This window comes from Pipistrellus hanaki (genome assembly GCF_964339955.1).
Source record: "Pipistrellus hanaki genome assembly, chromosome: 13".
Lineage (NCBI taxonomy): Eukaryota > Metazoa > Chordata > Mammalia > Chiroptera > Vespertilionidae > Pipistrellus > Pipistrellus hanaki.
In genome coordinates, this window is record NC_140515.1 from 22,861,745 (window position 1) to 22,875,829 (window position 14,085).

General features: G+C 41.7%; 1 protein-coding gene across 1 annotated transcript in view; it reads left to right on the top strand.

Moving 5' to 3' along the window:
- The window catches only part of DCP1A (decapping mRNA 1A), a 36,192-nt gene extending 22,844 nt beyond the window's left edge, over window positions 1–13,348 (top strand). Inside the window, exons 6-9 of the mRNA XM_084902957.1 lie at window positions 3,103–3,216; window positions 6,411–7,163; window positions 8,891–9,109; window positions 9,597–13,348. Of these exons, the coding sequence (XP_084759083.1) occupies window positions 3,103–3,216; window positions 6,411–7,163; window positions 8,891–9,109; window positions 9,597–9,677 (1,167 nt within the window). The 3' untranslated portion in view covers window positions 9,678–13,348. The remainder of the gene's footprint in view (window positions 1–3,102; window positions 3,217–6,410; window positions 7,164–8,890; window positions 9,110–9,596) is intronic.
- The last annotated feature ends 737 nt before the right edge of the window (window positions 13,349–14,085 follow it).

Here is a 14,085-nt window from a genome sequence, read left to right on the forward strand (position 1 = left end):
CTATATTTCCCAGTTCTGCTCTTAACACTGGCCTCTACGTCTTAACAGGCATTCCTTGAGGGAGAGGTTCCAGTTGTTCTAGTGAGTTAAAAACATGGTTAGCATGGCTCTTTTTTATAGGGCTCTTAAGTACTCAAGACTCTGAGCGGTCTTTGCAATAAGTAAAGCAGTGACACCAGTTTCCAAGTTGATTTGACGATAGCACCATTTTTCACATACTAACCTTTAAGAATCTAGAGGTCAGGGAACAGTGCTCTGGGAGGCAGTAGTTTCCACCATAAACTACAATAAACCAGCATTCAGCACCAAAGAAAGTCCCCCTTCCTGGGTAGAAAACTATACCTTTGAGCCCATGAGAAGTTTCAAGTTGTACCAAACTCCTCAATGTCTCAGACAGAATTAGGAGGAACCTGTACATCTGTGAAGATTAATATAGGAAAGGCAGTCTTCTCTAAATGAATTCAGTGATTCTTAGGAAACTGGGTGGAGAATAAATTTCTAGAACCATTTTCTAAACTTTTAAGTTATCTTATATCCCCCAAATTTCCTTTCATATCCTTAATGAGGTCTATGTTATCTACATAGATGCCTTGTTCTGTTTTTATAGAGGGCTTTTAGGAATGTGGGGAGAACAGAAATTACTGTTGTAAGAAAATTCTTCCATGGTATGAAAGAAGTAAAATGTTGTCTATGGTTAGATTAAAACTAAATCTTTGGGTATTTAGTTTTAAAACTTTAATATTTACTTTTTAATATGTTCTGTTTTTTAAAATGCCTACAAATAGGTAGAGCTTCCATTAATGATAGTTTTGTTTCTTGTCTGTATTTGACCTATCATCTAACCAAATGGAGTTGGTGTTAGCAGTGACCTCTGAATTCATATCTTAGTGTTTGGATGGGTTCCCCTCAGCTGCCACATGGTTCCACATGGCCCCTTTATTTATCTCTAAGGAGAGACTTGGAAGATTGTCACAAACAAGGGCAGGGGTACAAGCTAGGCCTCAGTGATAGGATGTAATCCCAATTCTAAATCTCCCCTGTTCGGTGTATATAATACAATGAATGAAATTTCAGACTTTTTTTTAAAAAAAACAACATTCTTTTTATTTTTTTAATATATATATTTTATTGATTTTTTTATAGAGAGGAAGGGAGAAAGGTAGAGAGTTAGAAACTTGGATGAGAGAGGAACATCAATCAGCTGTTCCTGCACACCCCCTACTGGGGATGTGCCCTCAACCAAGGTACATGCCCTTGACCGGAATCGAACGTGGGACCCTTCAGTCCGCAGGCCGAGGTTCTATCCACTGAGCCAAACCGGTTTCAGCAATTTCAGACTTTTTAGTGAGATATTTATAATAGAGACTCTTTATAATAAACATTTTCTCCTCAAGTTCTATAGTTAGTTTTAATCAACTTTTCTACTTTTAATGTAAAAAAAGATAGCTGAAATCAGTCTGTACATTTGGCCCAATCTGGGTTGCTCCTAGTCTGGATTTGTAATCCTGCATTTTGGCAGAGGTTATTTGTTTATTTTGTTTTAATTTAAATGCAAATGTTTTTTAAGTCCAAACTTTTTTGTTCTTGAAAAAATAGGAGCATCATTATTTTTCTTGTTATTTGCAGTACATATTGATTTCAGAAACTTTTATATTTACAAGTTACAATAAAAGAAAAATATTATAACCCTAGCCAGTTTGGCCCAGTGGATAGAGCAAGGCCTTCGAACTGGCAGGTCCCAGGTTCGATTCTGCTCAAGGGCACATGCCCGGGTAGTGAGCTCAATCCCCTGTGGGGGACTTGCAGGAGGCAACTGATCCATGATTCTCTCTCTCGTGGATGTTTCTATCTCTCTCTCCCTCTCCCTTCCTCTTTGAAATCAATAAAAATATATTTTTTAAAAATTATAATTTCATCATTTAAAAATAACCACTGTTAATGTCTTATTTATCCTTCCAGAAATATATATAAATATGCCCCAGTGTGTGTGGTATATTTGTGTATTCTAGCTTTATTAACTAATTTTAAAAGTAGTTTTTATTAACTTTCGTAACCTGTTTTCCCCCCACAAAGAACAATATTTTGCATATATATATATTTTTTCCCCCAGAGAGGAAGGGAGGGGGGGAAAGAGATAGAAACATCAGTGATGAGAAAAAAAATCATTGATCGCTGCTTCCTACATGCTCTGCACTGGGGGATCGAGCTATGACCTCCTTGTTCATAGGTTGACACTCAACCACTGAGCCACCCCTGCCGGGAAGAACAATATATTTTTATGATAGTAATTACATAGGAGTCCCTGTGAGATTTCATTTGATAGAATGACAACTTAAAAAAAAAAAAGCCGAAACTGGTTTGGCTCAGTGGATAGAGCATCGGCCTGCGGAACTAAGGGTCCTGGGTTCAATTCCAGTCAAGGGCATGTACTTTGGTTGCAGGCACATCCCCAGTTGGGAGTGTGCAGGAGGCAGCTGGTCGATGTATCTCTCTCATCAATGTTTCTAGCTATCTCTCCCTCTCCCTTCCTCTCTGTGAAAAATCAATAAAATATATTAAAAAAAAGAATTGTGGTGTTAATAGCCGTGTATTTTTCCTTCTGTTGTCTTATATGAACAAGAAGTTTAATTTTACCATATATTAAAAATAAAGCAAAAAAGACCTTTTCTTTTCTTTCTATTGTACTTATATGAGAAGGTGGATGTTAGCTAAACCTATTGTGGTGATACTTCACATTATGTGTAAATCAAGCCATCATGTTGTATGCCTTAAACTTACACTATGATATATGTCAATTATTTCTCAGTAAAATTGGGGTAATGTTTTTTAACTAAAAAAATATGTGATGAAATAAAGCCATTGGTTTTTTCTTAAGAGGGTTATAAAAATAACAGTTGTTGCCAACCTTATTGTCTAAACTGAAGTGCTCAACTTGCTAGAAATTGTATAAGTTACATGAGAATCCAAAGCAAAACATTTGTTTGGTGATGTGTTTTTTGTGCTTGTTTTTTAAAATAGCACATCTGATAACCTCTATTGCTATTATGTGAGCCAAATAATAGCACACTTTTTCACATGATATACTTTTCCTTTTAATTTAAGAATCAAATGGGCGACTCGAATATCTCCAGTCCTGGGCTACAGCCAAGCACTCAGCTCTCCAATCTGGGAAGCACCGAGACTCTAGAAGAGACGCCATCCGGGTTACAAGATAAGGTGTGTACAGCTAAAGCCCCAGCTTTGTCCAAGATAACAAAACACAGAGTAGCAATTTGTAAGGACTTTAATGCAGTACAAGTTTGAAATGTCATTTATCTTCAATGCACGTATGGGCAGCGCATAGTGATATTCACTCATGTCATTTCCCCTCATCCACGTAACCGTCCTTTATCTGGATTTTATAGTAGCCTGTCTGGTTTCCAGCTTTTGCCCTTGTCACTCCCTTACCTATTCTTAACCCAGCTGCCAGCATAATCCTGGCAAAAAAGTTAGATCATGGCACTCCTCTGCTTAAAACTCTCGAGTGGTATCCATCTCTCTCAAAAGCCAAGGTCGTGGCAGTGGCCCACAAGGCCCTATTTGATCTGGCCCCACACCCTGGTCTCATCGTGTATCTCTGCCCTGCTCACTTGACCCCAGCCCTGCTGGCTCTTTTGCCTTTCCACAATGTGCCAGCCTTGCTCCTGCCTCAGACAGGCCTTTGCACTCGTTGTTCTCTTGGCCTGGAATACTTTCCTTCTGTGTATGGCTTTCTCCCTTTCTTCCTTCAGGTCTCAAGTATCCTCTGTATAGATGAGGCCTTCTCTGACCTCTCTATTTTAAATAACAATCCTTCCCTACCCCTGTCCTGTGTTCTATTTTCTCCCTAGGACTTCTACCCTACTAATATGGTTGTGGTTTTCATATATATTCATTGTCTCCTCCCCACCAAAATGTAAGCTCCATGGGGCAGGCCGTTAGGTCTGCCTCGTTCAGCATCTATTCTATTAGCATCTAGCATTGTAAACATCTGTTGGCTGAGTTAGATTTCTTTATAACTGATGGCTTGATAAATGAACAAATATCAACTAAAACCCATAGTTTTTTAATTAAACTTTTTATTTTGAGGTAATTATAGATTCACATGTAGTTATAAGAAATGATACAGAAAGATCCCATGTAGCCTCCCCCATTCCCCATTGTTATCAGCTTGCAGAATATAGTCCATTATCACAACTAGGATGGGACACAGTCTACCATCTTCTTCGTATTTTCTCAGTTTTATTTGTATTCATTTGTGTGTGTGTGTGTGTGTGTGTGTGTGTGTGTGTGTGTATGTGTACATATTTAGTTCCATGCAATTCTATCTAGTGTATTGCTTTGTGTATCTACCACCACCGTGAAGATACAGAAGACGTCCATCACCACAAGGATTCTTTGTGTTGCCCTTTTATTATCATATGGACTTCCCTGTCATTCGGACTTCCTGCCTCCCCCCTCCTCATCCTTAACCCTAAACAGCCACTAATCTATCTCCAGTTCTATCATGTTGTGATTTTAGGAATGGATTAAATCCATAATCAGCCCCTACATGGAAATAGTACATCTCTTTGGTAACACTGCCATCTAGTGCTGAGGAGCAAAGAATGCTCTCAAGCCTTAGTATTAAATTCCATTTGTTTCATAATTCATTTATTAGAATTCCTTTGGGACTGTTTTCCTAGCTGGTTTGGTTTGGTTTGGTTTGGTTTGGTTTTTATTCCTATGTTGGAAGTAATGCATACCTTCTTGTGTGCTCAGTTTACTGACCAGGTAGGAAATCTGACATGGACACAACAGAGCTAAACAAATACGAAATTCTCTAAACAGAGAGCTGTGGGGTGAGGAAAGAACAGTGTAAAACCTGATACAGTATATTAAAATTTTGCCATGTACCATATATGTTGTTCACTGAATTCCATCTCCCAAGGGAAATGTTCAGACTAACACTTGATTTAAGTCAGGGGTCTTCAAACTACGGCCCGCGGGCCACATGCGGCCCGCAGAGGAGTCTGATCCGGCCCGCCAGGTTTTTTGGGCAGTGAGCGCAGCCGAGGTGTTACAGTAGGAATTAGTAGTTCATATAGTCCTGCCCTCCAGCTCTCTGAGGGACCGTGATCTGGCCCCCACTTTAAAAAGTTTGAGGACCCCTGATTTAAGTGAAGCGTTATAAAACTCAGAATCCAAACCTGAAGCATATTCAGACATGAGGAAAGAGGAAGATTTAACCTTTTCTTGGGTGATGGAAGAGGAGTCCATGACTAAATAAGCCCAGTTTCTATAGGAACGTAGCCAGTTTTTCTTGTCATGGGGTCCTCTCAGGCGCAGAGACTGTAGAGCTGTTGGGAACTTGTGTGGAGAAGCAGACTCTGCTTATAAAGTTTGGCCTCTGTGACTGATTCACCAGTTATCTATTCCATTAGTTGGTACATCTTGACCCGTAGCCACCTCTTAGTTCTTCGACCTTTAGCTTCACCTTTGTTTTCCAAAGGTTAATATTACTGTTCAGTTGATTAGGTAACCTGTAGTCTGCTTAATTGACACCTCAGTGTGGTGGCATAATGGTAAGAATGTGAACTAAGATAGAACTAGATTAGAGACTGGTTATGTTGTACTTGGGCATCACCTATAAAATGGCAGCAATAATAGTAATGCCCTACAGATTAAGAGAGTAATGCACATGTGTTAGAATCTGTTTCTGGCAGAAGTTACAGGGAGGCAGCATTGAGAAATCTGGAAACTTTCTGTTTCTTTCATAGTCCAGGTTCAAAGTTTCCCCATATATTTTTATTTTTTAATATGAAGTAGGTTTTAAACCATTAGAAATAGCTATTTTTAGGTGTAATTGTAGAAACATTCCGAATGTAAATACGGGTTATTTTAGTTCCAAAGTTGATTGATGTCCCACCAGGCAGGTAAAAATTGCTGCCTGGACATTCTTGAAGCGGAAGGTGTTTTTCATGCTGAGGCTTCTCCATGTCCTATTGTTTGTTCCTTTTCTTATAACATAAAAATGGTATTCCTTTTCTTATAACATAAAAATTGATTTTTAAAAGACGTGTATAGTCTTTTTTCTTTTCTTTTTAATTTTTTTTTATTTCAGAGAGGGAGAGAGAGAAACATCAGTGATGGTAGAGAATGATTGGCTGCCTCCTGTATACCCCCTACTGGGGATCGAGCCTGAAACCTGGGCATGTGCCCTAACCAAGAATAGAATCGTGACCTGGCTCATGGGTCAGTGGTTGAAATGACCCACACTGGCAGTCTGAATTTTCTTGTTTTCAGACTCCATCCATCCTTGCTTCTGCAAACTGTTTTTGACTGATGAAAAAGTGTAGTTACACTGGTTTGCAAGAGATGTCTTTCATTGGGTGGTTTTATTTGTTTTCCAGTCTGCTCCATCAGGACACAAACACCTGACAGTGGAAGAATTATTTGGAACTTCTTTGCCAAAGGAACAGCCAACAGTTGTGGGTCTGGATTCAGAAGAAGTGGAGAAGCTGCCAGGAGATGCCCCTCAGAAGGAACTCAGCTCATTCCTACCATTTTCCTTTGAGCAGTCAGGAGGGATTCCTCGGTCAGAAAACCCGGGTGTCCATCCTGCTGCCCACCACTCAGCCCAACCTGAAGTCGGCGCCCCGGTGCTAATCACTCCTGCCTCCATCTCACAGCCCAGCGAAAAGCAGGTCTCAAGCTATGCGATCCCGTTGCACCCTGGGCTCAGTCCCACTCTACCAGCAGAAGCTCCTACTGTACCGGTTCCCCCCTGCTTACCCCGAAACACCACCATGATGCAGGCAGTGAAGACCACATCCAGACAGCGGTCTCCACTCCTGGGTCAGTCAGTCCCTGAGCTGAGCCATGCCAGTCTGACTGCCAGCCAGAGCCCCTTCAGGGCCCCACTGAGCGTGACAAACACTGCTGGTACAACCGTCCCAAGTGTTGATCTTCTCCAAAAACTCAGGTTGACCCAACAGCATGACCAAATACAGACACAGTCGCTTGGGAAGGGCGCCGTGGCACCCAGCTTTCCTCCGGCAGCGGGCCAGCTGGCCACCCCTGAGAGCTTCATAGAGCCTCCCCCCAAGACCGCAGCAGCAAGAGCCTCCACCGCCCTGAGCAACATGGTGCTTGCTCCCCCTCAGGTACTGGCCGGAGGGTGGGTGCTGGAACTGAGTGGGGGGAATTGGAAAGACCATATGCTTTTATCGATTTTAGAGGGAGAGGGATAGAGAGAGAGAAGCATTGATTGGCTGCCTCATGCATGCCCCACACTGGGAATTGAGCCTGGGCATGTGTTCTGATCAGGAATCAAACTGTTGACCTCTTGGTTCATGAGTCCATGCTCAACCACTGGCCGGGCAAGGCAGTAATTTATTTCATTTTTTTCTCTTAAATACACATTTTTATTGATTTTGGAGAGGAAGGGCGAGGGAGAGAGGGAGACGTCAGTGATGGGAATCATTATGGGCTGCCTCCTGCATGCCCCACATGGGATCGAGCTCCCAACTCGGGCATATGCCCTGACTTGGAGTCAAACGTGACCTCCTGGTTCATAAGTCGACACTCAACCACTGAGCCACACCAGCAGAGCAAGACAGTCATTTTGTCTATTTTTAATCTTCATCCAAGGATATTTTCCCGTTGATTTTTAGAGAGGGAAAGACAGAAATATTGCTGTGAAAGAAACGCATTGACTGATTGCCTCCTGCACAAGCCCTGAACAGGGCCCGGGTCAGGCAGGAGCCTGCAGCCAACGTATATGTTCTTGACCAGAATCGAACCTGAAACCCTTTGGGCCACAGGCCGACGCTCTATCCACTGAGCCAAACTTGCTAGGGCTGCACCCAGCATAACTTAAACATACTCTGTTCTTTTGAAAATGGGAGCTCTTACCAGGATGGCGCTGGATAACGCCTTTGGCAGTTTCAGGATCCTGGTTTTGCTGCACAGACCAACGTTTAAAGAGAGAGATGAACCGATGTAGCACATTTCATTAAGGATTTCCTAGTTACTGAGGGAAAATGTAGGTTAGCAATAGGAAACATTAGCAACTAGTCCTAGATTCCTGAGCGAAGAGGCTGACAGGAACATGACAATGCAGCTGATGGTGCAACAGGATGAGAGCTTCAAGACAGATTCTGACCCTCTTCACTCAACAAAGAGGTGTGTGCAAAGCCTTAACTGTGTCTCTGAGGAAAAAACTGAAACTTGTGTTTTGATTTTAAGGGTCCTTAGTGCTGACACGCAGCAGTGGCTTTTGTAAGAGCTGGGACAGCCCAAGCATGTTGTTGCTATTGAGTCTGCAAAGGCGCAAGGTCCTGGCAGCACACCTCTGGATAATGTGCTTTCAACTTTGGACCGGTAGCACTACACAGCCTTCATCCAGAGTCATGCTTACACATGCAAAACCTTATCCTCATTCACTGGGAGAGAAAGAACTTCTAGTTGTAGAGCACACACACTAGAACTCAATGGAGCCCCGGCCCTAAAATTCGATACTGCCGGGTAATTGAGAGCATGCACTTACATACGCTGCCCTTGAAAGGAGGCATTCAGATTGATGGCTGCACTCCCACAGCAACAGGAAGAGTGGCAGCAAATGCATTTAGGGCACAAATGTTACAAAGGACACACTCCTTCCTCTTTGTACTACAGAGAACCCCAAGAGAACATGCCCAAAGTGACAGTTTATTATAATAAGTTCCAAAACTGGGAAGCATCTACTGAATGCTTCTCTGAACTCCAAATCGTTAGCGTTGGACTCTGCTCCAGTCTCCTTCTGCTTATTGGGTTATCAGGTGTTGCTTACTTTGAGCCTGGCTGCTGGCTTCTGCACTTTGATACAGAAATGACCATTGTTCCCCTGCAGGCTGTAGGTCCCCCGCTGGTTCCTGCAACAACCGCTGTAGTGTCTTCAGTGCTGCTGTCCCCGAGTGTTTTCCAGCAGACAGTGACCAGGGCCACAGACCTGGAGAGGAGAGCAAGCTCCCCTTCGCCTCTGACTGTTGGCACGTCGGAAAATCAGAGAAAGCCTTCCATCATTCTCAGCAAGTCTCAGCTCCAGGATACATTAATACATCTAATAAAGGTATGTAGTCTTTGAATTTTCATTCTTTAATTAAAAAAAAAATTACAAGTTGTTAGAAATTAGGTCAGTAAGTTAATTCAGGGTTAGATCGGAGTAATGTTATTTTCTTCCTGAGCTTATAGGTGAAAAAAATACCTGAGTGAATTCCAAATTATTAATCATGGTCGTTTCTGGGTGGTAAGATTCTATGAGTAACTAGTTATACAAATCATTTATACAGCTTTTTCCTAAGCTGTTATCAAGGATGTGAGTTCTGCCCTGGCTGGTGTGGCTCAATTGGTTGAGCATCATATCATGCACCAAGATGTTGCAACCTGGTCAAAGCACAGGCCCAGGTTCCTGGTCTGTCCCTAGTAGTGGGTATGTAGGAAGCAACTAATTGTTTCTCTTCCTCTCCCTTTCTTTCTATAAAAATCAATACAAACATATTTTTTAAAACATAAGATGTGAGCTCTGATGCGGTAACTGACATTACCATCTCTTCCAGAATGACTCCGGCTTCCTCAGTACACTTCATGAAGTCTACTTGCAGGTTCTGACCAAGAACAAGGACAACCACAACCTATGACTGTAGCAGAAACCAGCCTGAAAACAGAATGTCAACCTCAGAAACATATAGGCCTCACCACGAGAACTTCTGAACAGAATATTGAGTTTCTAGAATCCTGAAATTGAGCCTATGAGAAAGAGACTCATTCCTTAAGAATGTTTTCCAAGTGACGTTCTCAGTGATAATGGAGGTTTCACTGTGAAGCATCACCAGCAGACCTTTGTTTTGACAAAAAAAAAAAAAAGGCCATTGTGTTAAGTTGTGTGGGTGTTTAATCAGCTGTAAGCACCTGTGTGAATAAGGAGTCTGAGTTTCAACTGCTTTCGCTTTCGAGGTCTTAGGGAGGAGGGTCCCCAGCCTTGCTGCAGGCAGAGTTCAGCCCAGCCTGTTCCCTGCCCTCCCTTTCCCCGCAGGAATGTGAGCATTAGGCTGAGAGTCAAGTTTGAGCAGCGCAGGAGTCAGCTCTGTGCAATGTCACTTCCAGTTGTAAGGATCAGAATTTAAATGGGCAAGTTAGGACTGGTTTGTTCAAGCGAAGTATATTTTATATGAGTGCTCCATTTGGGCCTTTAAAGTTCTGAAAATTGTGTTTTGATTTTAAGGGTCCTTAGTGCTGACACGCAGCAGGTTTGTTCCCATGTGGTGGCGTGAGAGCGGGCACATCACACCTCTGAAGCAAAGGCTGAGGCTGGTAAAGCTCAAATTCTCTTAGAAATCTTCACTAAGTTAAACTCTCCAGTGGTTTTGAAAACGTTACATTTGTGTGTGAAGCATAGCCTTATTTTCCTTTTCTGTGTAAGCACAGAAGTCTTTGTTGATTGTTTTGACAAAGGACCAGTGGACCAATCTGACAAAGCCATTCTGGTTCCATTCCTCGAGTCTACTGAGAATAATTTTGAAGCTATGCAGAAAAGGGAGCTGTTACTCACACTGCCCTTACCTTATTGTAGTATATGGAGTTCAAGCAAAGCGAATTTAGAACTTTTCCAACGTATTCAGGCTGTGAGTACTTTTGCAGCCAAAGTGAAAATATGTAAAGATGCTTTGTTATGCTGCTATTAATCTGCCATGACTTATATTTATTCTTTTATGGCATGTAATGGTGACTAGTAATATTTTAATGTAGATTTCGGTTTATTTCAGCAATAGTAATTTTAAGATATTCTTTGAATGAAAGTGTCTTTGTTTCTATGATACAGGTCATTTTGTAGTATTTAACCAATTAAGATGCACTGCTTACTTTTCTGAGCACTATTTAATGATTGGGTAAAAACCCAAGTGGCTCAACCAGCTAGCATAAAGATTAGCTGTGAATAATGCTGACAGATGTGATGGTTCCTCGGGAACAATCAGTTAAGCTTTAATGGTAACTCAGTCATAAGTCCATGGATTTTGTTTCCTAGTTGAGATTTTAGAAAATTGCCTGTGAATTACATATTTGTTTTAGTTTGGTCTTAGTTTTTTAGCATAAAGAATGCTTTGTTTGATTGGCTTTATTCATCTAAACTTGCTTCTCTGGCAACTTTTCTGCTTCTCAGTTTAGTGTCTTCTATTGTGTCTACCTAGTTATTTGTGAATTGTGCAAAAGTCAGGAAACCTTATAAGTTCTCAATTAGGAATAGTTTGTTTTCAAAGGTAGTGTGTATATTCAGCAACCAAAAATGAATTGCTGGTGTATCACAGGGAAAGGGAGAGTTACAATAAGGTACAGAGAGTTACTGACACCAGGAGACTGTCCACGGAGCCACACGGCTGTTCTCAGAAAACAGTAGCACCAGTAGGTTTGATCACACACAAGAGTAATCTCAGTGGGCTTTGGTAAAAGCAAAGAATCAAGGAATTCTTGTTATGATTAATAGACATTTGAATTGATATGGTGATTTGAGTATGTATTAGAGAGTTAAAGAGAGAATATACTAAGAGGGTTTATAATCAAATCTGTTAATTTTCTCCCTTTAATCTAAAGGAATAAATATGATAGATGGAAAAGAGAATCTGTAATAAGGTTTCCTTAATGTGAAAGTAAATTTTAAGTGCCCAAGTCATGGAGATTTGAAAAGGTGATGCCTGTTTCAACTCTCAAATTTAAATATTCTAAGCATGTATTTAAAGTTCAGAAGCCAGAACTTCACCATTATGATTACCTGGAAGTTTGGGCCAGAATGAGTTTCTAAGAAAGTCAGGCCAAGCCTGGAGAGTTGCAGTTGGATGATCCTGGCCCGGAAGTCCATTCAGTTGCCTTATTCCTTTCAGGCTCACCGTCAAAGACCTCATGCTAGCTTGGGTTGCATGTTTACATTGCTGCCGTGTCTTTTCTGGAACCTTAGTTGAATCATAATGGACACCAAAACAGAGAGGCGGCTTGCTGGGTTTTGCAGGGGGGTGACCGCTCTTCTGTTGTAGTTAATGTGCTGTTTCTGAATGGACTCCTGCACCTCCCAGACGACCTTATTCCTTTAGGCAGAAGCGCCTCCTCACTGTGCATCTCCTGAGATTTGTAAGGTGTGACTTTGAATCCTATGTTTTCAAATGACTGTCAGTGTCAGGAGAAGCATTCGTGCTGTCTGCATGTGGGTGTCCACACCTTTCCTTCTGAGGCTTTGGGTCACCGTCAGGCTGTTTTAAGAGCCTGAGGTGACCTGAGTCCTCCGTTGCCTGAGGATGCGCAGGCTTCGTGTTGGCTATGTCTGACCCAATTTTGCATGTCAAGCATATGTTCTTTTTCCACCTCTGTTTTCCTGTAAAAATTGTAAACCCCATCAAATCCTCTAGTTAAATATTTTTAAACAATGCAGCTTTATTACTCTCCTCCCCAAAGAATGTAGTTTGAAATTTTCCCATTTTGGTAGTAGAGGCCATAACTGCCATTGTATTACTAATAATGCAACATGAAATTGAAGGTGCCTAACTGCTTAAAGAAACAAAATCAGCCATCATACTGTAACTCTGGGCAAATGCAGAAACACGGAGAAAGGAGAGGTGGTGCAGACACGCATGGGCCCAGTCCGTGTGCGTGAGGACAAGGAACCACAGGGACGTGCGTTCTTACTGCACATTCGCTGTTGAGCATGTGTTTCTCTCTCACCTGTTTTTTGGTTTTCTTTGCTTGTATTCTAAGTACCTTGTGCCCTGTGTTTTCAGGTGTTTAACGTATTAAGATCTGCACCATGTAAAGCAGCTAACACTGGGCTTTTGAAAGCTGTGTCCCTGAGTGTGGTGGGGCCTCAAGGAGCCTGTTTCTCAGCAAGAGAGATGTGTGCAATGTTTTACTTGGTTTTATATTTGATTTGATATCTTCATTAAATGCTGAGATGCAATATCGTTCACTTTGAGCGGGGAAGATGCAAGATTGTGCTTCCCTTTTATCTGTGTGATTCTGTGTTCTAAATGGTTTTTATTCTGTACCACCGCTTTGGCCATGTGGCTCGTGACATTCGGTGTCCCAGAGTCCCAGCTCCCCCGAAACACAGGGAGGAGGAGCTCTGGAATTACAGCGAGATTTTTGTTCCATGAGGGCAATACTGCATCATTAACATTTTTAATGGTATGAATTTTATACCATCTGTGTATGTTTGCAAATATTAAGTTATTACATGTTTTCAAATGAGCATTTTTCATCCTAAATTTTATATGTTTGCAAATATATTTTTTTAATAAAAGTTTGAAACCAAGTTTTACCACCTAATAAATTTGAGTTGTGTTTTTATTTAATTTATAGAAATGGAATCTTTTGAATGAGTTGCTCCACTTTGCTAGAGCCTAATTTTGGTGAGATGGGGTGGGGCGAGAGAACAAAACTGACAAATCCTTTGTCTACCTGCTTCCACCCTGTTCCAGCCGGCTGGATTGCAGGCCACATGATTCCCAGGTCAGAAGCCGTGAATAGGTGGCCTTCCAAAGAATTTCATCTCCTCCTCTGAGGTTTCCCCACATGGAGGATACAGTTCTAATCACGACCAGAAACACAGTTTATAAGAAACTCTACAGTCTGGGTCATTGTTTCCCAAAGTCATTGTTTCATGTGTATTGAGCTGTCAATGTGTGCCAGGTGTCTAGGAAGGTAAGGAAAGAAAGAAGTGAGGAAAGTAAAATGTGATCATTGTGAGAAACAAAAGTTTAGCTGGTTTGGCTCAGGGGATAGAGCATCGGCCTGCGGACTGAAGGGTCCCAGGTTCAGTTCTGGTCAAGGGCATGTGCCTTGGTTGCGGGCACATCCCCAGTAGTGGATATGCAGGAGGCAGCAGATCTATTTCTAACTCTCTATCCCTCTCCCTTCCTCTCAGTAAAAAATCAATAAAATATTTTATTTTTTTAAAAAGGAAGAGGTTAGGGGAAAAAATGGTTGAGCCCTCCCATGTGGCTTGGTTGGAACATTGTCCTGTGCACCAAAAGGTTGTGAGTTTGACCCCTGGTCAGATCTCATTGC